Consider the following 22,709-nt stretch of genomic DNA (forward strand, 5'->3'; position numbering starts at 1 on the left):
ATATTCAGCAATGTAGGGCGTAGACATTTCTAAGACACTGTGGTCCACATGATACTGGAAAGTCATACGTGTTTATTGGGGATTTATATAGTAAATTATTGTAGTTTTTCCACTACATTTTTGCATCATGTACATTTATAGGAATTAATGCAGCACTAAAGTTGAGCATTACAACAAAAAATTACATACAGCTGTAAATGCTTTTTAAGTATTTCTGAGTTATAAATGCTGCTGAGAAACACATTCACATTGTGACTCTAGTATTATGTCACCTGACTTGGTCGATATTGACTGTTAAATGAAGTGAGCCATTGAAACTTGAATTGCAAACACACATCCCTCCAGGCCTTGTCATTTTCCAGACAAGATGTCCAAGATGTGGTCTTGTACAGTAGTAACTGTGTGCACTAGTCCTTTTTCAAAAACAAGTCAAATGTAATTCTCATCTACCTCTTTGTCTCCGTAGCCAAGGTCCATTAACTGCTTTGATAACAAGTATGTGGTTTCAGGGATATGCAGTATCATTTTAGTATTTCCTTTCACGTTACTAGAAATGGCTGCCGAGTTATGTGCCTTTTCCATTGTGCATTTCAAAATCAGCTGACCATTTTTTGTATGTTTGATAAAAAAGGTTTTTCTTGGGATACTGAGTGCACCTTTTGTAGTATCCTTTTTTATTTATTTTTTTTAAAGAAAAAGTAAGTTTGAAGAGCATACATCGGTGTAATATTGGAACTATTCAAAATAGCATGACTAAGTAAGCCTTTGCACAGTTGTCACCAAAGGAAGCATTTTTAAATGGCCGCGTTCCTTGTGTTTTCAGAGAAAAGTGTTTTTGCATTTTCCAACACACATCAGCAGCTTAAGATAAAATCATGAGGAATCATAGACGAGTTGAAGTGAGTTGCTGGATATGTGGGACTAAATGACTGGCGATTAGGGGAGCATGCAATGACTTCCCCAAATTGCTAAGATTATGTAAGAAAACTCTGCTGGAAATGTACTGTAATGGGACACGTGGTCTTTACAGAAGATAAGCTGCACACGCAAGACAACATTTTTAGTTGAGTGGCATAGTGCTGTTCTGTGAATGTCCTAACCTTTATAGTGATATTCAGAAGGATTATGTTGAGAAATGTGTTTAATTTTACTGGTGTTTCCTTGAAGCTTTCTGATCACCCTTCATATATACCCCTCCTTCAGTAGTGCTAATAGTCATTGAGAAATAACAAAACATTCAAAATTGTTTCCCAGTACCAGAGCCTCCATCTTTGTTTTCTGTTCACTGAAAATGCCTCCCTGTGTCTTACTCATTCTTCACTTTTTATCAATCTTTTGATGTTTTCAAAATGAAATTTCACCAAGCTGAAGAACTTTGTCTAAAATGTATAGAGTCTAATGCACATTTTGTGTTTTCTTTTGTTGTAATTTTGCAGCCTTTACCAATGCAGGTTAGACTGTATTTAAGTTCTGCATAGGCTGTTGACTATTAACTCTGCTTATTTAACAAAACCAGTGCATCCAATTTGTATCCTTAGTCTTTTGCTAACACAAAGAGATAACACAGTGTGTATTCCCTTTTATAGTAAAAATACAAAGTGACTGCGCAGGTGTACTATCGTGACAAAATGATGTCTTTGTGTAATTGTCTGTGGTCGGCTGTGGCCAGCTCATGGGGTAACCTTTAACTACATCTTTTTTTTTGCTTTCCTGTATTGAGTATGTCACATACTTTCTGCTAATTTGTCAGTATTCCCATTTGTGAATCCATCTTTTTTATGGGAGTTGTCCAATTGATTTTTCTGATGTTTTGTACATTCGTTTTTGTATGCATTGTGTCCATCTTCCATCATTGTGCACTGGCTGTTCTACAAATCCATTCATGCTTGGTGGTGATGTAACCTAACAATAAAAGTGAAATATCGATACACAAAAGGATACCCGCATTGAGTCTTTTGTTTTGCTAAAAATAGGAAATAATAGTATTGTAAGTTTTGCTGTTTGACTTGATAATAATCCTGTGATAATTTACTATATTGTATACTCTAGGTGACAAGCAATATAGAGAAATAAAATAAATTATACAAAGGATCGCTTATTCATATCACATTACATACATTCAGAATAAATGTAATATAGTTTTCATGAGGGCTGTGCATTATTTACAAATCATCTTTCCTAAATCCTTTGTTGGCAGGATGCTGACCAGCACAGCATCACAGCATATTTGCCTTGAGGCCAAAATATATGGCCAAGGCACAATAATGATTGACCAGCTGTGTTCATGGCTAAAGGAAATGGTGAGCAAAAAATAAATAGGTAATTATTTTGAATGGCCAGCTATAGAAAGCATATTGTATGTAGAAAAGCTGTTTATATTGAGTAGAAGTAAATTGGCAAGTTGATAATTAAATTTCCTCACGTAACGTGTAGTACAGTGATTGTTGCAAAACTATCACAAAAAGTCTCAAATCTTATTGAAAAAACCTAAGAAAAATGTAACATTTGCAACTATTGTAGTAAAATATAGAGTTAGAATCTGCAAGAAGGAAACATACAGGTAAAGTTTACATCAGTGTTCTCAGAATGTAGTGTCTGTATTTTGTCCCAGTACAGTACAATACAGTACCACTTTCCATCAAATTGTTTACTGGTGGGGATCCTGAATTTGTAATCCGTGTGAACTGTAATCTATAAGAATAATTTAGAAATACAGTTATAAACCTTGTCTTTGCATGGATGAATTATTTTCGTTTGTTATCTTACCCATGTTTTCATGCTTCATCAATTCAAACTGCATGTCTGCATGAAAAATTTCTAAGGTTGCGATAATAAAACTGAGCTTGTGGTACAGTTGTTTAAATTAAACATGTACAGCAAGGCTCAATTCTTTCCTTGGTTTAATAAAAAATAAACGGTTCTGTCTTCATTTTGCACAACACACTTCTTGTAGTTGACTTTCTTCTGCAGACCAAAACCATGCAGACTGTCTACTATCTATAAATTATATTATGTTGGCTGTGCATACAAAAGTCATATTCTGTTAAATCGCAAAACACAGCATAGACTACACTGTATGTATGTGTTAAACTTTGTAAAAGTATCTCAGCAGTTCCTTTTATAACACTTGATTGATGTCCATACTTGTTCCCTGGGCATGTTCACCAAGATCAACTTGTAATAAGATGAGACATGTTGAAATCAAGCTGTCAGTTATTAGTTCTGTTTTTAGAACAGGTATTGTAAGATTGCACAGATCACTCTGTATTAAAGTGTACAGCTTGAGAGTTGTTGAGCAGTTAAGAGGAAACGTTATCTGCTGCTTTTTTTTTTCTTTCCTAAACAGGCCATATAAAACATATAGTATGCAGTTATATTTCTTCTATACATCATCTTACTTTTATATCCTTTTATGTTCTTAGTCACTTGAAATGCCTGTTGTTAGCCAAAGAGCAAAGAGGAAAATAAACTATGGAGAAATGTAATATTTTTATTTCACAATTAGATTCTTTAAAATCCAAAAGCCTCATTCTCTTCACTCACCCACCCCACACCCCTAAGGCAACATATATAAAGGAAATGAAAATAACAAGCAAAGCTTTTTCATTTTCTGACAGACTGCTAGCAAATGGATTTTCTTCAAGCCGCTGTCATTCAATTATCACCTCGGGAAATTTGTTGGAATAGCGGATGATTCCCTACCACACTCCACTGACATTATATTCCCTGTCTTTCATTGCTGTTTCTACTTATTGCCATCATTAAATAGAACATTGCCAATGTATATCTTACCAGGTGACCCTGAAAATTGTCATTTTTGATTCTATGTTGTGATAAAAAAAATTGACCATATAGTGAAATATCTATAAATAACAAAATGTTTACAATATGGAATGTAGACATGATTGCTTCTTTCCTGCAGAAAGAATTATTGAACTTATGTATATTTGTAATATGCTTTTTGACATAGATTTTTGTTTGCCTTTTTTTTAATGCTTCCATCTGTGTCGTGTGAATTCAAAGTAGGGCACGGCCTTTGCCTTGATAATCTGGAAGCTTTTGTAAACCGGGAGTGCTGCTTTCTGAAACACATTTCTTTTCTAATCTTTGGTCGGGCTCAGACATTTTAATGCAAGTATAATGAGATGTAAAAATTGTTATGCTGTTTGTATCTAATACTGTATATTTATTTTGCAATAATGTTTGACTTTAGCAGATCAACACAACATTGCAATACAAATTATTGTTTTAGTGATGAGGAGAGTGGCAAGGGAAAACCATCGGTGAGAGACATGGGAGGGAAAAGCAAATAAAATAAAGGCTCAGTTGATTAGATGCTCGGTACCGTCGCCAGTGTCAATCGTTGAGGTGTAAGTGTGAGTGGGACTAGCTCTGGGGACCTTGCCTGGGCTGTTTCCTGCCCTGCACACAGGACTTCCAGGAAAGGGATTGCCTTCACCCTGTGACCCAGAATTGGAAGAAGTTGGTATGAAAATGTATGTATGTACAGAAGTAAAAGCAACAATGACCAAAAAATAAACACTAAAATTGTATGAGACAACTGTAACAGAAGGCAAGGGATGATGTGTAAATTGCAGCACAAAAAACTCAATCTGTTTTACAAAATGTAATTTTTCTGTGTCTAGTGGAACAAAAAATTGTTTCAAGGAATTGAATGAAAAATATTTTTGAAAGTGAGGGTTTGGATGAGTACTTAATATAAATACATAGCTACATAGTTAAAATTTAGTGTTTAGTTGTTGCTTCAGAGTGATATTGTGTATGTAAATAGTGTATACATTTTTACATGATTAAAAAAAGTGTCATCTTGCAATATCAATGATATAGCAACAGAATGAATGCATTTATCTTCCTTAGCATGCACAACGACGACACAAGCCCGAATCTGTCTGAGAGCGAGAGCAGCATGTCCGTCTCTGATTATAATTTAGTACCTAAAAGGGGAGCCACTTAAATAGTATGAAAGTAGTTTGGCTACAAGAGGTCAGATCTCCAACACAGCACAATACTTTGCGGAATATACAAGAAAACTGTTACCACTAAAGGTGGAAACACAACCAACTTGTTTCACCTCTGGAGCAAAAACCATCCAGTACAATCAGGCTACGAAGGCACGCCTGGAGATGCCAGCAGCTGGTGATATGTAGGCAAATAGTAAAGAAATGACTCAACTGAGCATTGCTGGAGTCCTCACTAGTTGCACTCCATATGACAGGAAGAGCAAACAGTGGATGGAAATGACTGATGCAGTTGCATATTATTTGGCTAAGGATATGATGCCAATCCAGTCGGTGGAAAAGGAGGGCTTTAAGCTTCTGGTTAAAAAGCTCTACCCAAGAAACATCCTAGGTAGAAATTATTTTTCAATGATACTGTATCCTTGCTTACAATGGAGGAACCATGCTGCATCACACTAGCAGCTACACTATTGTTGGTGGAGGTTTTTTACTTCAACCCACGAACATGTGGTTGAGCTGAACCACGGAGCCATATATCAGTCTTACTGTTCGCTACAATGACAACCACTGGAAGCTACATAACTCCTGCCTTTAGACAAGTTTCTTTCCTGAGGATCACACTGGCAAAAATACTGTGAGTGGTTTAAGAGAGTTTCTTAACAGCAGGCCCAATGTTGTTAAAGCCATTGCTCTCAATAACTGAACAAGACTGTCATGCTTTGGCCATCATCTGCATGTTGCTATTGGTAAGTTTCATTTACCATCAAAATACAGAACTTGTAGTTTATTTTTATGAGTAATGGCTGACAATTGCTGTCAGGTCAGGTTGGAGAGCATAAACTGGTACAGCATGTTGCCACACGCAGCACACGACCGAACAGCTTGGGGTTCTGGTTGGCGACCCCCCAGGCAAACATATAGTCCAGTACCACCCTCTGGAAATGACCGTCTATCTGCTGCACCCAGGTGTTACATGGGCGTCCCCTTAGCCTGATCCAACCGCTGGCCCTCAACAGTGAGGATCACCATTGGGGAATCGCGCTACATGGCCGTAGTGCTGTAACTGATGCTCCCTCACAATGCAGGTAATTTGCCTCATTTGAGACTCCGTGTGCAACCACTCATTCGACATAAAGTCAAAGCAGAGGTACCCAAGGATTCTTCGAAGAGACACAGTACCGAAGGAGTCCAGTCTTCGTCTCAGGTCACAGGATAGCATCCATATCTCACAACCACAAGACAGGAAGCACCAGGACTAAGACTTGGACCTTCATCCTTTGGCATAGATATCAGCAGCGCCACACACCCCTTTCCAGCAACCTCATGACCTCCCCATGCTCTCCCAATCTGTCTACTGACTTCAAAGGAAGAGTCACCAGAGACATGAATGTCGTTGTAAAGGTACTGTAAGTAGACCTCTTGACAAGGTCGACACTTTCTCTATGCAGACAGACACATGGCTGTGCCCAAGAGGTCATTAAGGCCTGGATCTTGGTTTTAATCAGGACACTCACAAGCCCAGACACTCCCGGCTCCTCGCTCAGTCTCTTGAGAGACCCGATCAGACTCCATCAGGTAAGAAGAATAAAAATAATCAGTTTGAACTTATTACATACTTGAAAATAGTTATTTTTATTAAAAAGAAGCCTAAGCCTATTGGGTGCATTTTACTGGGCAAGCCTTTTTGTTTGGGGTCCTCGATTCCAAAGCACTTTTTTTTTTCTTCTTCTTTTTATTATTTAAAATAATCTCGCAGATCCTCGCTCCACTCCATCCCGCCCACTTCTCCAACTCATTCTGTCCCACCCACGACAGATTCACCTTTTTGGAAAGCATTGATCACAGCTGCTGTACGTCCTCTTTTTCACCCCATGAAACATTAATTTAACATTGACCAAAAGCCTCACAGTCATTTCTGGTATTCCTTATTGACAGCATTTAATGGAAGAACAATTTATGTCAGGAAGGATAAGAGTCCCATTTCCTGAAACAATAATCTTGTTTATGGGGAGGAAACACCAGAGTGGCATGGTTTCTTTTGAATGCTTATCAGCAACCAGGGATGCAAAATGATCAGAATATTCCTGCTTCATGATGTTTAACTCTATATATATATATATATATATATATATATATATATATATATATATATATATATATATATATATATATATATATATATATATATATATATATATATATATATATATATATATATATATATAGTAATCTCCCTCGATCACGGGGGTTGCGTTCCAGACCCCCGACCCCCCGCGATAGGTGAACATCCGTAGAAACCATATGTTTGTATGGTTATTTTTTTATATTTTTAGCCCTTATAAATTCTCCCACACTGTTTATAAATATTCCGTTGGCACTTGGGCACGGCCCCTGAAGCAGTAGCAGATCGTTTTGGAGCCATAATGAAGGGCTTGACTATGCACAAAGATAAACACAAAAGAGCACAAAAGTTAACTCTTTACACAGCGAAACACGTTGATGCTGAATGAGCGAGACGAGACTTCCTGGTTAACACTGCATTCAGCACACAGGAACTTAACTGCGTGCTCTGATTGGTTAGCTTCTCAGTCAGGAGCACTTAACTGCGTGCTTTGATTGGTTAGCTTCTCAGTCATCCTCCAATAGCGTCCCTTGTATGAAATCAACTGGGCAAACCAACTGAGGAAGCATGTACAGGAAGTAAAAAGTCACATTGTCCGCAGAACCCGCGAAGCAGCGAAAAATCCGCGTTATATATATTTTGTTATGCCTACATATAAAATCTGCGATAGAGTGAAGCTGCGGAAGTCGAAGTGCAATATAGCGAGGGATTACTGTATAGAGAGATATATATATATATATATATACATATGCACACATAAACGTGTGTGTGTATGTATATATATCGGGTTATGACCAAAAAGTTTGCCAAACTTTTGCATCTGTTCACGACCACACTCTGGTGACAAATAAGCCAGTTTCCCTTCTGGTTTGTATGCGCCGATGATTTCCGCACATATTCAGTCTCTCCCTGTGCATTCCCTGTGCAGCGAGAGAGAGAGAGAGGGCGAGAAGGCAGTTAAAGAATGCACCGGGCTTGTTTTTAAAGAGACTGCAAGGTTTATTTTCTTGGTTGTTTATGGTTAGTTTTTTTTTTTTTATAAATTATGGAATTTTCAAATGCTCATTTTTTTTCTCTGTGCTTAAAACTCATTGAAAAAAGTGTTTACAGAGAGCCGTTCATAAGGCTATAGCTTGAACTCTTGCAATGTTAGTTTTCTCAGTGTTATTCAATGTTTTTACCTTTAGTTTACTATTACACTGTGCATTCTATGGTATAATTAACTGTTTTTGTGCTTAAAAATCTTTTAAAAAATATATTTACATACAGCTCATATGGTCTGGAACGGATTAATTGTATTTACATGCCATCCTATTGAGGAAATTGCTTTGGATCACGACCAAAGCAGGTTGTGACCAGAGTTTTGGAACAAATTACGGTTGTGACCCAAAATTCCACTGTGTGTGTGTGTGTGTGTGTATATAGATATATAGATATACACAGTATATATATATATATATATATATATATATATAGAGGTGTGGCAGAAAAGTAATGAGACTGGCAACACTGCAAGCGATCTGGCAACGCCGCGCTGTTGTCCTTTATAGAGCACGTGTATCAGTACCCTCCCATAGCTCAGTGTGAGTTTCAACTCCTTCCGTTAACTACGTGATTTTGTGACTGCTATTAGCGAAGTTGTGTTTTGGTTGTGCGTCACGCAAAATGGAACAGCGGAATTTGGAGCAACGTTGTGCCATTAAACGGCAAGTGTGACGTTTGAAAAGTTAAAACAGGCCAATGGGGAACATTCTTTATCCCGAGCTCAAGTTTTTCGCTGGCACAAATCATTTTTGGAAGTCAGAAAACACGTTGAAGATGAACACCGTTCAGGAGGACTTCAACCGAAAACCAATGAAAACATCGAACGTGTGAACACTCTTGTGAGATCAGACCGTCGTTTAACATTAAGAATGTTGAGTGAACAATTAAATTTGAACAGATTTACCGTTCATCAAATTTTGACTGAACATTTGCACATGCGAAAGGTCTGTGCCAAAATGGTGCCGAAAAACTGCCCTCTCCATAACAGAATTTTGACCTCAAAAGGCATTCCTGTGGTTCCCCAGCCCCCTTATTCACCTGACCTCAGTCCGTGTGACTTTTTCCTAAACTGAAAATGTCCTCAAAGGACGTCATTTCGGACTTTAGAAAACATCCAAAAGAGTGTAACGGACATGCTGAAGACCATATCGGTTGAAGACTTCCAGTGCTGCTACCAACAGTGGGAACAACGTCTCCATCGGTGTGTAGCTGCCCAAGGGAACTACTTTGAAGGGGATAACATTGATGTTTGAAAAAAATAAAAACTTTGGAAAATGAAAAAATCAGTCTCATTACTTTTCTGCCACACCTCGTGTATACAGATAGATATATATATATATATATATATATAGATATATATATATATAGATATAGATATAGATATATACAAACCGGATTCCAAAAAAGTTGGGACACTATATAAATCGTGAATAAAAACTGAATGCAATGATGTGGAGGTGCCAACTTCTAATATTTTATTCAGAATAGAACATAAATCATGGAGCAAAAGTTTAAACTGAGAAAATGTTCTATCATTTTAAGGGAAAAATATGTTGATTCAGAATTTCATGCAAATGAACAATTCCCAAAAAAGTTGGGACAAGGCCATTTTCACCACTGTGTGGCATCTCCCCTTCTTCTTACAACACTCAACAGACGTCTGGGGACCGAGGAGACCAGTTTCTCAAGTTTAGAAATAGGAATGCTCTTCCATTCTTGTCTAATACAGGCCTCTAACTGTTCAATCGTCTTGGGCCTCCTTTGTCGCACCTTCCTCTTTATGATGCGCCAAATGTTCTCTATAGGTGAAAGATCTGGACTGCAGACTGGCCATTTCAGTACCCGGATCCTTCTCCTACGCAGCCATGATGATGTGATTGATGCAGAATGTGGTCTGGCATTATCTTGTTGAAATATGCAGGGTCTTCCCTGAAAGAGATGACGTCTGGATGGGAGCATACTGATCATCAAACACATTTAACCATTAGTCAAATATAACACAAGTAAACACAAAATGCAGTTTTTAAATGATGGTTTTTATTATTTAGGGAGAAAAAAAAATCCAAACCTACATGGCCCTGTGTGAAAAGTAATTGCCCCTTGTTAAAAATAACCTAACTGTGGTGTATCACACCTGAGTTCAATTTCCGTAGCCACCCCCAGGCCTGATTACTGCCACACCTGTTTCAATCAAGAAATCACTTAAATAGGAGCTGCCTGACACAGAGAAGTAGACCAAAAGCACCTCAAAAGCTAGACATCATGCCAAGATCCAAAGAAATTCAGGAACAAATGAGAACAGAAGTAATTGAGATCTATCAGTCAGGTAAAGGTTATAAAGCCATTTCTAAAGCTTTGGGACTCCAGCGAACCACAGTGAGAGCCATTATCCACAAATGGCAAAAACATGGAACAGTGGTGAACCTTCCCAGGAGTGGCCGGCCGACCAAAATTACCCCAAGAGTGCAGAGACGACTCATCCGAGAGGTCACAAAAGACCCCAGGACAACGTCTAAAGAACTGCAGGCTTCACTTGCCTCAATTAAGGTCAGTGTTCACGACTCCACCGTAAGAAAGAGACTGGGCAAAAACGGCCTGCATGGCAGATTTCCAAGACGCAAACCACTGTTAAGCAAAAAGAACATTAGGGCTCGTCTCAATTTTGCTAAGAAACATCTCAATGATTGCCAAGACTTTTGGGAAAATACCTTGTGGACTGATGAGACAAAAGTTGAACTTTTTGGAAGGCAAATGTCCCGTTACATCTGGCGTAAAAGGAACACAGCATTTCAGAAAAAGAACATCATACCAACAGTAAAATATGGTGGTGGTAGTGTGATGGTCTGGGGTTGTTTTGCTGCTTCAGGACCTGGAAGGCTTGCTGTGATAGATGGAACCATGAATTCTACTGTCTATCAAAAAATCCTGAAGGAGAATGTCCGTCCATCTGTTCGTCAACTCAAGCTGAAGAGATCTTGGGTGCTGCAACAGGACAATGACCCAAAACACACCAGCAAATCCACCTCTGAATGGCTGAAGAAAAACAAAATGAAGACTTTGGAGTGGCCTAGTCAAAGTCCTGACCTGAATCCATTTGAGATGCTATGGCATGACCTTAAAAAGGCAGTTCATGCTAGAAAACCCTCAAATAAAGTTGATTTACAACAATTCTGCAAAGATGAGTGGGCCAAAATTCCTCCAGAGCGCTGTAAAAGACTCATTGCAAGTTATCACAAACGCTTGATTGCAGTTATTGCTGCTAAGGGTGGTCCAACCAGTTATTAGGTTCAGGGGGCAATTACTTTTTCACACAGGGCCATGTAAGTTTGGATTTTTTTTTTCTCCGTAAATAATAAAAACCATCATTTAAAAACTGCATTTTGTGTTTATTTGTGTTATATTTGACTAATGGTTAAATGTGTTTGATGATCAGAAACATTTTGTGTGACAAACATGCAAAAGAAAAAGAAATCAGGAAGGGGGCAAATAGTTTTTCACACCACAGTAATTTACTACCTAATAGGGTAGTTTAAAATTTGACTGTGTCAGACCTAAAATGAAGCTATGTAATTTTCCCCCACAAGTGTGACTTTATCTTATTTCAAAGTATGACTCTGTTTAAATTCTTGGAAAGGAGCAGGTACAGCAAACAAGAATGCATTGTAATTTGTTTGATTAGATGGACACATTGAATTACATTGAAATTAATGTGAAAAATCTTCAATTGTAGTAATTATTTTTTTGCTGATGTAATAGAAGCACTAGTGTATAAAATTATTTTACAAATAAAATAAGTTATATGAATAATTGTAAAGGTAGCATTTGATGTTGAATGTGTCCATCAAATGTGTGCATTAAATCTGTGATTATACACCACTTTGGTGATGGGTCTCTGTATCTATAATAAAAAAAAAACTTCAGCTTATTGAGCTTCAGTAATAACATCCCTGCAAAATTAAACGCAAATAGCATTGTTTCTACAATGTGTATTGTAAAGATTAAAAAGAAAAAAAATACACCACACACAACACATTATCTGACTGGTTTATTTCCTATTTTGCTATATTAGTGAGAATGGCTGCTTTTATTATTCATGGTATGGTGTCCCCAGGTGGTATGTAAGAATTTTTTCTAGAACACTCAAGTGCATCTGTAGAGAGAGTGAATATTGATAAAACTATTAACAGTAAATTTCCCTTGTGGCATTCATTTAAAGACTTAAAAAACATATATGCTAAGGAGCCAGTTGTGACCACTCACTGAATATGCTGTTGCTTCTCCGTGTGCTGCCAAAACAGTTCTTCGAGTCATTTCCAACCAATTCATGCAGTGTGACAAGTTACATTATCCTTTTAAAAGATGCAACTTCAGTCAAGTAATACAATTGCCATGAAAGGATAAAACTGGTCTGCAACAGTGTTTAAGTGGGTGGTACACATCAAATTAACATCCACATGAACAAATGGATCAGGTTTCTCAGCAGAAAATTGTCCAAAGCATAACACTGCTTCCACTAGCTTGTCTTCTTCCCACAGTGCCTCCAGGTGCCATCTCTTTCCCTGGTAAACAAAGCACATGTACCCAGCGTCCATGTAATACAACAGAACATGGGACTCGTCAGACCAGGCAACCCTTTTCCATTGATCCAAGAACAATTCTGACACTTCTAACAGTGGACATGGGTTGTCATAGGCTGGGCTGGTGACTGGATTGTGGTTACACAATCTCATACGCTGCAGGGTTCACTGTTTTTAATGTAAATTTAAAGACATAAAATGTCTTTTATGTTACCATAAAACAGAGAAAAGCAGGTGTGTAAAGAATAGTTCTTTGTGATTTTCCTATTTACCAAACAAAGATACAGTGGAACCTCAGGTTACGAACGTCTCGGACCACATACAAATTGGGTTGCGACCAAAAAGTTTGCCAAACTTTTGCATCTGTTCACGACCACACACTTGGGTGACGAACAAGCCAATTTCCCTTCCGGTTCGTACACGCCGACAATTTCCACACGTGTTCAGTCTCTTCCTGTGCATTCGCTGTGAACTCTTTGTGCTTTATTTCATTTCCCTTCCAGTTTGTATGCGCCGGTGATTTACACACGTGTTCAGTCTCTTCCTGTACAGTACATTGTTCTCAGTCAGACGTGCATCGCGCAGAGGGACTTTGTGGTATAGCGGGTCCACAGCTCACGTCAAGAGGCCAGTTTTAAATAATCGCTGCGCTACAACTGCCACGTCCTCTTCGTAAATAGAAGCATGAGGCAGCTAAAGGGAGGAAAAAGAGAAGAAAGATGGAGGTTGCGGAGTGAGGAAGTAAACTGGTGCGAGCGAGCGCATGATCGCAGGCAGGCAGCTGGACAATGAGCCCAAGCAGGGGTGCTTGGCCGACACTCGGTGGGCAGAAGGAAACAGTTGCTCCAGCCGAGCGATCAAGGAGCTGGAGTGACCAGAAGGATGGCTGGCAGCGGGGGTCACCAGTTAAAGTATGCACCGGGCTTGTTTTTAAAGAGACTGCTTCCAACATTGTTTAACCTCATTGTATTTAATGAAGACTTTTTTTCTATTGGATTTTAACCTCCACTTCACTTATGTTTTTATGGGATTATTTATTTATTGAAGGATTCTGAAAGCACTGCACTTTATTAATTTGGACTTTGTTTTTGATTGTTGTTTTGTTGATTTTAATAAAAGCACTTGGCACTTTTTGCACCATCCCCTTGCTCCATTGTACAGTAGTGCCTCACTGTCGTCCTCATCGGTAACATTACCGACAGTGACTGGTTTAAGGGCTCCCGGAAGGAAGATGAGAGCATGCAGCAAACCGGCATCATCACAGACTTTACCTCAAAACTGTAATCTCCTCTCCACCCAGTTACTCCTCACTTCCTTCATGCCAGAACTCGACTCCTGCAATGTTAGTTTTCTTGGTTGTTTATGGCTAGTTTTTGTATAAATTACGAATTTTGTACTGTACTTAAAATTCATGGAAAAAAAAAAGTGTTACAGCGAGCAGTTCATAAGGGTGTAGCGTGAACTCTTGCAATGTTAGTTTACTCTGTTCAAGATTTTCCCAGTGTTATTTAATGTTTTTACATTTAGTTTACTATTACACTGTGCATTCTATGGTTTAATTAACTTTTTGTGCTTAAAAATCTTTAAAAAATAAATATATATATATATATATATATATATATATATATATATACAGTTTGTGCGGTCCGGAATGGATTAATTGTATTTACATACAATCCTATGGGGGAAATTACTTTGGGTCACGACCAAATCGGGTTGCGACCAGAGTTTTGGAATGAATTACAGTCGTGACCCGAGGTTCCACTGCAGTCTTTTTGTAGTGAAAATCATCCCGTTGAGATTGGTGGCTGATCAGTCGGAGCGTCACTATTCTCCCCATGTATTTATGGTAGGTTTGGGCGATATAATTCCAGCCTTGACTCACAATATTTTTTTGCTTCAAGACAGTGTTTGGTAAGCACTGCTTGCATACATGGAAAAATTAAACGGTAATTTCAAAGTCTATGCTACCTGAACATGCTGAGAACTAGCAATCACTAGCCAGCTATTTATTTTAAGACAACTTATTTTGTTGCAATGAAGAAAAAGGTGCAACACTTTCTTCATTAGTACTTAGTAGCCTTGTGTCAATAGTCTATCAATAGCAGTCAATGATTGCTTACATCACCAATGCCAACGATTTGACGCAGATGATTAACATGTTGCATTTCTATCCCTGTTATATACAAGTAGACTGTAAACACATTGCATTTACTTATACTAGAAACTTTAAGTGCTTCTTTACCAGAAAAACTATGAATCCAAATACATTTTCACTCACAAAATGCAAATCAGCAACCTGATAATCTCCTCTTTTGCGGGGTTAAATGTGGTAGGAGTGCTGTTTTGAAGACCAGCAGAAGCTGTGTACGACACGTTTATTAAGAGAGGAAGAGGAAGTAACATTGCAACTGAGTAGTGGTGACCGGTCTAGCCAAAGTGCAGTCTGGATGTGAGAGAATCTCTTATGTGGATTGTTTAAAGACCACTACTGCTGCCCAGTCTAACCAAGTCTCCTGAGCAGATAAGACATGAGTTTTAGAAAACACATACCCACAAAGAGCATATCACAGCCAGTGTGCCATGTTACATTGCCGCTGGTACTAACTATAACACATTATCCAGTCTTTTTAAAATAAATAAACCACCATTGAGCAAGTGCATTTGGAAAGTGTGTCCGCAGTCATGTCTGCATTAGGTGTCCCAAGGAAAGCAACTTAGTGTGGTGGTGCAATTGATGATTCACGTATTCCTGTCACTGCCTTACAATGACTTTAATATGGATTATTGCAACTGAAAGGGATGCCTCCCACCCCAGACTAATTTTCTGTACTGGTGCACCATTTTGGATGAGCTGAAGGCTGACACATGTGGCTTAACAAGACAAAAGTACATATTATGGAAAGCAAACACAATTTATTTACATAATTAATGTGAAACAACTGGGGTGCCATTGTATCCACAAGCCCTGCTTATGTTTTATACCTTATCTGAATTCAGAAGATCCAATAAATAATGGCTTGTGAGGTTTGCTAAAGCATAGACTTCAGGATGCTTTATGCACAAATGATGATTTGAGTTTATTGTGAATCTTTTGCATTAAAAACCTTCCTGCTTACTCAGCAAATAACATTGGGTAATTCATTTGTCTTACCACGCTGATTTCCTTTGAAGGCAAAGTGTTGCCAGATAGGCTTCTTTCTTCTTACCCAACCTTTTGTTTGTCCGTGTTTTTCCATATTAAACAAGGATATGTTTGCACCATATCACAATGCATGACAGTTAACAGTAAGGACACCCATTTGCCAAACTGAAAACTACAGGAACTTCAATAAAGCCATATTGACCTTTTCTGTTAAGATGGTGAATCAGCTTTGAAACCCCATCCCATCCTCCACAGCCAAATAATGCTGGCTGCCAACAGTGTCCAAGGGGACGATGATCAGCCTAAGAATTTGACATACTGCCCACACCTAATTTACGGATTGACTCATTTAAATATGTTGTCCTCATTTCAGTTTTCATATCCTCGGCTAGAGTGGCTCATCTACGAGGCTGATGTCAGCTACTCATTTGCTGCTTTTTTTTTTGGCTGGCTGTGTATTTGGAACTCCTTATAAAAGGGTGGCTTGGCTCTTTCAAAAATGTAAGGCTTTTATTAGCAGTCAGTTTGGTTCGGATTTATTGATAAGTTTACAAAGTAGAATGAAAGTGTGTTCTTTTCACTGTGCTGCCTCTTGGCATGATTGTTGCTCTTTAGGCAGTATAGAATGACACACAATATAATTGGGGAACTGACTGCACTGCCGAGGAAAATATAATCTTATGATTTGAGCACACATCTCTCTTTTGTTACCAGACATGGCAGAACATAACCACTGAATAAACTGAATTTCAGAAGCAAAAGTAGAATATTGTGCATAATATGGCTTACTGAAGGGGCAGGGAGGCTGACATATCTCCACTCAACAGCAGCTATATATTAAGTAAAAAGTATTAATATTAAAACGTCCCAGTTCATGCGAGACATGACTGTCTAACATTTTGTTTGATGTTTTTCCATCACATCGTAAAAACCAAATATGAATCCATCTTTACCTTTTTCTTGATACCTGTATATCTGCTTGGTATTTTAACTGTTCTGTGACAGACTGGGGAAGATGATCCAGTTTTAAAATTGTTTACTATCCCATCTTGGTGGTTCATTTCACTCTGTCAAAAGTAGAGCTCCTTGTGACAAGTTTAAGTAAATGGCAGTCTAAACATAAAATAAATGCTCCCCATTTGTTGCTCCTGCATTTTCAGTAGATCTGACATTTTGCTTGCTGTGTCAATTGCTTGAATATTCTTCTATATACAGACGTGGTTGAAAATGCAATTTGAATATCTGCTTCATGATGTTTTGGTGTGTTCCACTTGGGTTTATTTATGGTGTATGGTGACCTGTCTTCAAGCCATGGTAACACAAAGCTATAGTCAGAGGTGAAAACGTTTGACGCTTAAGTACATAAAACTAATGTTTAGTTTTCCAATAGCAAAGTTATGTAATGGTAACCATTTGTTTACACATAAACGGTCAGGATGAGTCTTAAACATAAACACACAAGTGTAGCTTTTACGTAATGTTTTGAGCTTTTTAATAAGGATGGGGTGTGCAGACTAATAGAATTCATTTTATTTTGGAGAATAAGTGCCTTGGATCTACCTGGAGTATTTTGGTTAAATTGGCTGTGAAGCACAAAGTCAATGCAGTTGTGGAGAAACGACAGAGAAGTAAAGTGTGGCCTTGAGTGAAGGCAGTTCATATTGTAGGCTTATCAGTTATATCTTGGCACAGCTCAGGTACAATTTTGCAACCTATGTATTTTGTACATTTAAAAAAAGAAGCACAGTGATCTGTAACTTTTTAACCAGATAGGTGTCGGCCTAAATTAACTTAAATGTTTAGCAGAAAAAGTGCAGAATTTAATATTGTATTCCTAAGCATCAATTAATATTTGCTTTTGTTTCATTAAATCATATTGTACAGCTAACAAATGAGTTTTTTAATACCTCTCATATCACAGGTACCTCTAGCCAAAGGGGGTCTGTTTATTTATATGAAATGTATTTACGTGTGAGTGTAGCTGTTGATGAGATGTCTGGAGGAAAATTAAAGACAGGCATATAGGTGACCCCGAGGCTAGCGCTCTGCAGCATATGTTGTCCTTATTAAGTACTTTCCTGGTTTTAGTTGCATGACTATGTGCCTTTTAGTAATAATTGCTATTAGATTGTTTAGTGAAGTATGTTCCTCTTTTTGTTTTTATTTTTTTTTTTTTATTAAATATTTCAGTATGCACATCAATGCCATTTTAAACCCATTGGGCTTAATTAACTCTTACTAAATAGGATTTTGACCTTGCCAAGCCACATAAATGGATTTTGCAATTTCTTATTAGCTATAAGCTGTTCTATATACAAATTGGCCAGCAATTAAATTCTGGTATGCACATTTTACTGTATGTACAAAAAGAATAATTAAAAGGAATATGAACACAATGTTATGGCACCCTCTTGGGCTGAGTTTGTTTATGCTTTTGTTTTTTCTCATGCTGTTAAAAGTGTCAGTTAATTTGTGAGCCCTGCTTTGTAAAGGACTTCTGATCAATGACTTTACGTGTTAATGTTTCAGTAGGATATTGATTTGTTCACTTGCTTTTGTTCACTGAATTTATTCTTTCTCGGCTCACACACTGCATGCTGTACATGTTTGATTAAACTTCAATTGACTCAGCTAGTGGAGAGGCCAGAGCCATGCGTCTCTATGCCAAAGCTTTCAGACATATTCTTTTGTCTGTATTCAAACCCCCTACCACCCATACAGTCGGTAATATTGTGATCCTAATCCTCTCAGATTTACTATACTTCAATGCCTAATCCTTGGTTAGACATTACATGAGCAGAAAGCAAGTCTTCTGACAAAACTGGCATGGATTTTTTTTTCCCTTTCACCGGGTCTGTCTGTTTAACTGTGAATAATATCACATTGCAATCTAAATTCATTACATTTTACATTATCTTAAAATTAGTACATATTTGCTTTTCAATCATGTGCATTACCATTTTAATAATAATTATTTCTAAGTATAATTATATAATTGAATTTATTTGCACTGGCTGCTTTCAAATATTTAATGCTTACTTTTAATAAATGCCCGGAGAGTTTTCAGATCTGTTATCCTTTTAATTCTTTTTGTCTTCAGTGATCTCAGAAATTTTACTTTTCTGGATTGCAAATTCCAAATACAATTTAGGCCAGTTTTAAAATCCTGTATATATTATAAGCTGCACTAAATATCTTTCCTTCCTTCCTGGTTTACAGCATTGATATACAGTTGTAAAGGGGGAAGGGTGGGAGTCGAGTTTGCTGAAGCCCAGTTGAGACTGAATAGAATCCCTCTGTTATTTAGAGTGTTGTATGTCGACTTAATGTTCTCTTGAATGTTTAGTTTGTCTTTTTTCTTGCTAGTTCATTAATGTGTATATATATATATATATATATAGGGAAGTGTAACTTGTAAAGACTATTCGATAAGAACGAATCTTGACAGCTGTTTAGTAGTTTATCACTATGCATAACAGTGAAATAAATGTAAAGTCATTGTGTTAACAGCTGGCAGGTGAGAATGTAAAAATAGCTGAAGTACAAAGTTCTTTAATGTAGTTACAATATTTTGAGTATAATATTAATAAGCTTAGAATTAGTGTTAAGTCAGGAGTGCATTTATTACTTGAGAAAGCATATCTGTTACCTCTGCAGTTTTAACATATGTACCTTTTTGAAAATGTGTTTTTCTCTCTTACAGGGTGAATTAATAACATTTTACTATCACTGGAAGAAAACTCCCGAGGCAGCAAGTTCTCGTACCCATCGCAGACATAGAAGACAGGCTGTTTTCCGCAGAATCAAAACACGAACAGCATCTACACCAGTCAATACCCCCTCCAGGCCTCCTTCCAGTGAATTCTGTAGGTATCCATGTGCACCACTGGTTACTTGTATGAGCTATAGAAGAGAGCAGTATCAGAGCTTTAACATGTCATACGCTGATTATTCCCATCATGCGTGTTGCATATAAGTGAAGATTGCTTAAAGTACTTTCATGAAGAAAATGGAAAAGGTGACCTTTGATCTTTAAATGTTGTTAATTATTTCTCCTTTTACTGTTTGTAGAACCCACGGAATTTCTTCCCAGCTATGTTTTATGAAGTGCAGCTTAGATTATATTTTTCACATCTAATATGTAATAAAAGGCCTAGCAAAGATATTTAAATTGAAGTCTAAATTTGAAGTAATAGAGGAGAAATGAAATCTCGGAATTCTGACGGCCTTTTTTAAAAACTCGCATTCAGTCAATCCATTTTCTAATCATCTTATTCTGGGCTAGGTGAAGTTTATCCTCTCAGTTTTGTGTGTAAAATCTTGTCATTTCTCAAAACGCTCAAAGTGTTGCCTGTTTGTAATTAAAATCAGTAAGAATATTAAATAAGCACATAATTAACAGAGGGGCAGCTATATACAGCAAGTTAGGTTCAGAAGAGTGTTAACTATAGGCAGAAGATGTTACAAACAAATTTAGTAGATCAAATAATAAATTATTTTGTGAGTGTAGGGGCCACTTTGTTACATACATTAATGTACATTTTGTTTTTTCTGCTCACCAGGTTATTTTTGCACTTATAATATGACAGGATTCTGAATTACTCATCAGTGATTGACAGCATTTTCAGTTTTAGCATATTTTAATGACATTTTAAAAAAATGTTGACAGTTAAATTACTGTAATGTATTTATCAAGGATTGTTACAAAATGGATATGACAAAACTGTAATACTGTTGAATTTGCAAAGTGAGCTCAGCCATGTTAAATAGGTACAGTGTATTTTCTTACCATTAAAGGGGGGTCAGCATAATTTTTTTTATCAAAAAAAGTGTACTACCACGTCAGTTATTTTTGGGGCATCTTATAATAGGGACCTTGTATCTACTGTTGTTGTATTTCAATTGCAGATGTTGCCCAAACCAGTTCTTTACTAGAGGGAAGGAGCCGATTCTGTAAGCTGTTGGCTCTTGTTTTGATGACATGCAGAGCAAAGCAGCTTCTTGTTCAATCTGTCACACTTTTATCAAGCATTACCACTTAAATTTGACATTGACTCCATGTGCAGAGACTTGAAGTCGCATTCCTAAATGTATTTTTTTCATGTATATTGTGAGGTGAATTTTTAAGACGACAGAGTACTAAATATAGTTTAAATGATTTGTACAGCTTGGTTAATAACAACATTTGTGTATTCCACAATTTAGCCTAACAGCTGTGCATAGGTACCTATCCTAGATACCAAATGTTCACCAAAATGTACAAGTGTATGTGTGGTACCCAGAAGAACGGCTTTTAATCCAAGGAAAGAATGGAAAAATGGCCGGAAAATTCAAATGACACTGCAATGTGATCTTGTATAAAGATTGTTTAACTGTGTATGTAGATGTTTACAGAGTCCTGGGCACTGGCCTCATCCTGGTGGAATCAGTATTGTTTTTATCAAAATCCTTTTAATAATCGACAACACAAATACAGCTCGCCATGATCAGTTCTTTGCTCAAATAACTCTTCTGAATCTGAACTGGCCTCTCTTGATGTGTTCTCCCACTTCTTTTGTTTCTTATCATCACTAGAATCTTTGAGTCATGAGATGTCAACCAGTGATTTTCTTGATCACATTTAGCCCCCCAATACATTCCCTCTCCCCCATCAATAGGTATTATGATGCTTTTTAAAAAATCATCTCGCTATATTCTTTTTTTCATATACTGTATATTCTTACAAGTGAACACGGATTCATTTATTCATTAAAAGTATGAAATTTGATTCCTTTTCTGTTTTTGGCTCACGCACTGATTGTGTTAAAAATGTTACTTTACAGTGGACTTGAGTTCAGCAAGTGAAGATGATTTCGACAGCGAGGACAGTGAGCAGGAGTTGAAAGGCTACGCCTGTCGTCATTGTTTCATAACCAGTAAGACTTTCCACATGCTAGAGAGTTCTGTAAATGATTTTTATAAAGTTACTGCATTATGAAACTACACCCTAGGTGTCTAATATTTCTGAATTTTAACATTTCATCTGTCTAAAAATGATAGAGAATTTTAAAGAGAGGGCTAAAAAATATCTTGTATACTTTTTTTCAGAATACAGTATTTGCTGAGTGTTTAGTTTGTCTGTTTGTTTATAGTGTTAAGATTTTTTTTTTTTTTTACTTCATAACTTGCATGGTCAAGTCTTTATTTTCACAATTTTTAATTCTTTACTTTAAATATTGTAGTTATGGTCTGCTGTTATTTATTGAATATTTTAATCTTTGCTTTTTGTTACCATTCCTGTCTGCATTTGACTTTGTGGTCTTATTTAAGTCATGAAAAATAATATTTACAGCTTCCAAGGACTGGCACCACGGGGGAAGAGAGAATATATTGCTTTGTACAGACTGTCGAATTCACTTCAAAAAGTACGGGGAGCTGCCGCCAATTGAAAAGCCAGTGGACCCACCACCCTTTATGTTTAAGCCTGTCAAAGAGGAAGAAGATGGACTTAGTGGAAAGCATAGCATGAGGACAAGGAGAAGCAGAGGCTCGGTATGCTATAACGTTGAACTTTCTTACAGTGTTCAGAGTGTCTTTTACAGAGCAATATGAAAATGGGCTGTCACTTCCTTCAGTACCGTTGTACTCGGGGCTTTGCTGCTCCGTGTGCTTCATGATTCTAAAAAGGATTAAGAACACCAGCACTTGATGATACACAGCATTCAATCTTCTAGACTTGTATGCAATTTAATGTGATCTCATTTTCATTTTTAAGTACTGTAGAATCTGCAGATTTAGCTAGAGATTTATTTTCTCCAGTATCCATGCTGGTTGTGGTTTGTTTTCCTCTCCAGCATGGCAAT

At 37.3% G+C, this 22,709-nt stretch overlaps 1 protein-coding gene across 5 annotated transcripts in view; it reads left to right on the forward strand.

The window, feature by feature from the left end:
• rerea (arginine-glutamic acid dipeptide (RE) repeats a) overlaps positions 1-22,709 on the forward strand; it is a 338,260-nt gene that overhangs the window by 296,229 nt on the left and 19,322 nt on the right. For all 5 annotated transcript variants that reach the window (XM_039755537.1, XM_039755539.1, XM_039755540.1 and 2 more), the window contains 3 exons: positions 19,571-19,733; positions 21,690-21,782; positions 22,199-22,398. In XM_039755537.1, coding sequence (XP_039611471.1) covers positions 19,571-19,733; positions 21,690-21,782; positions 22,199-22,398 — 456 coding nt within the window. The remainder of the gene's footprint in view (positions 1-19,570; positions 19,734-21,689; positions 21,783-22,198; positions 22,399-22,709) is intronic.

The sequence above is a fragment of the Polypterus senegalus genome, chromosome 6 (assembly GCF_016835505.1).
Source record: "Polypterus senegalus isolate Bchr_013 chromosome 6, ASM1683550v1, whole genome shotgun sequence".
Lineage (NCBI taxonomy): Eukaryota > Metazoa > Chordata > Cladistia > Polypteriformes > Polypteridae > Polypterus > Polypterus senegalus.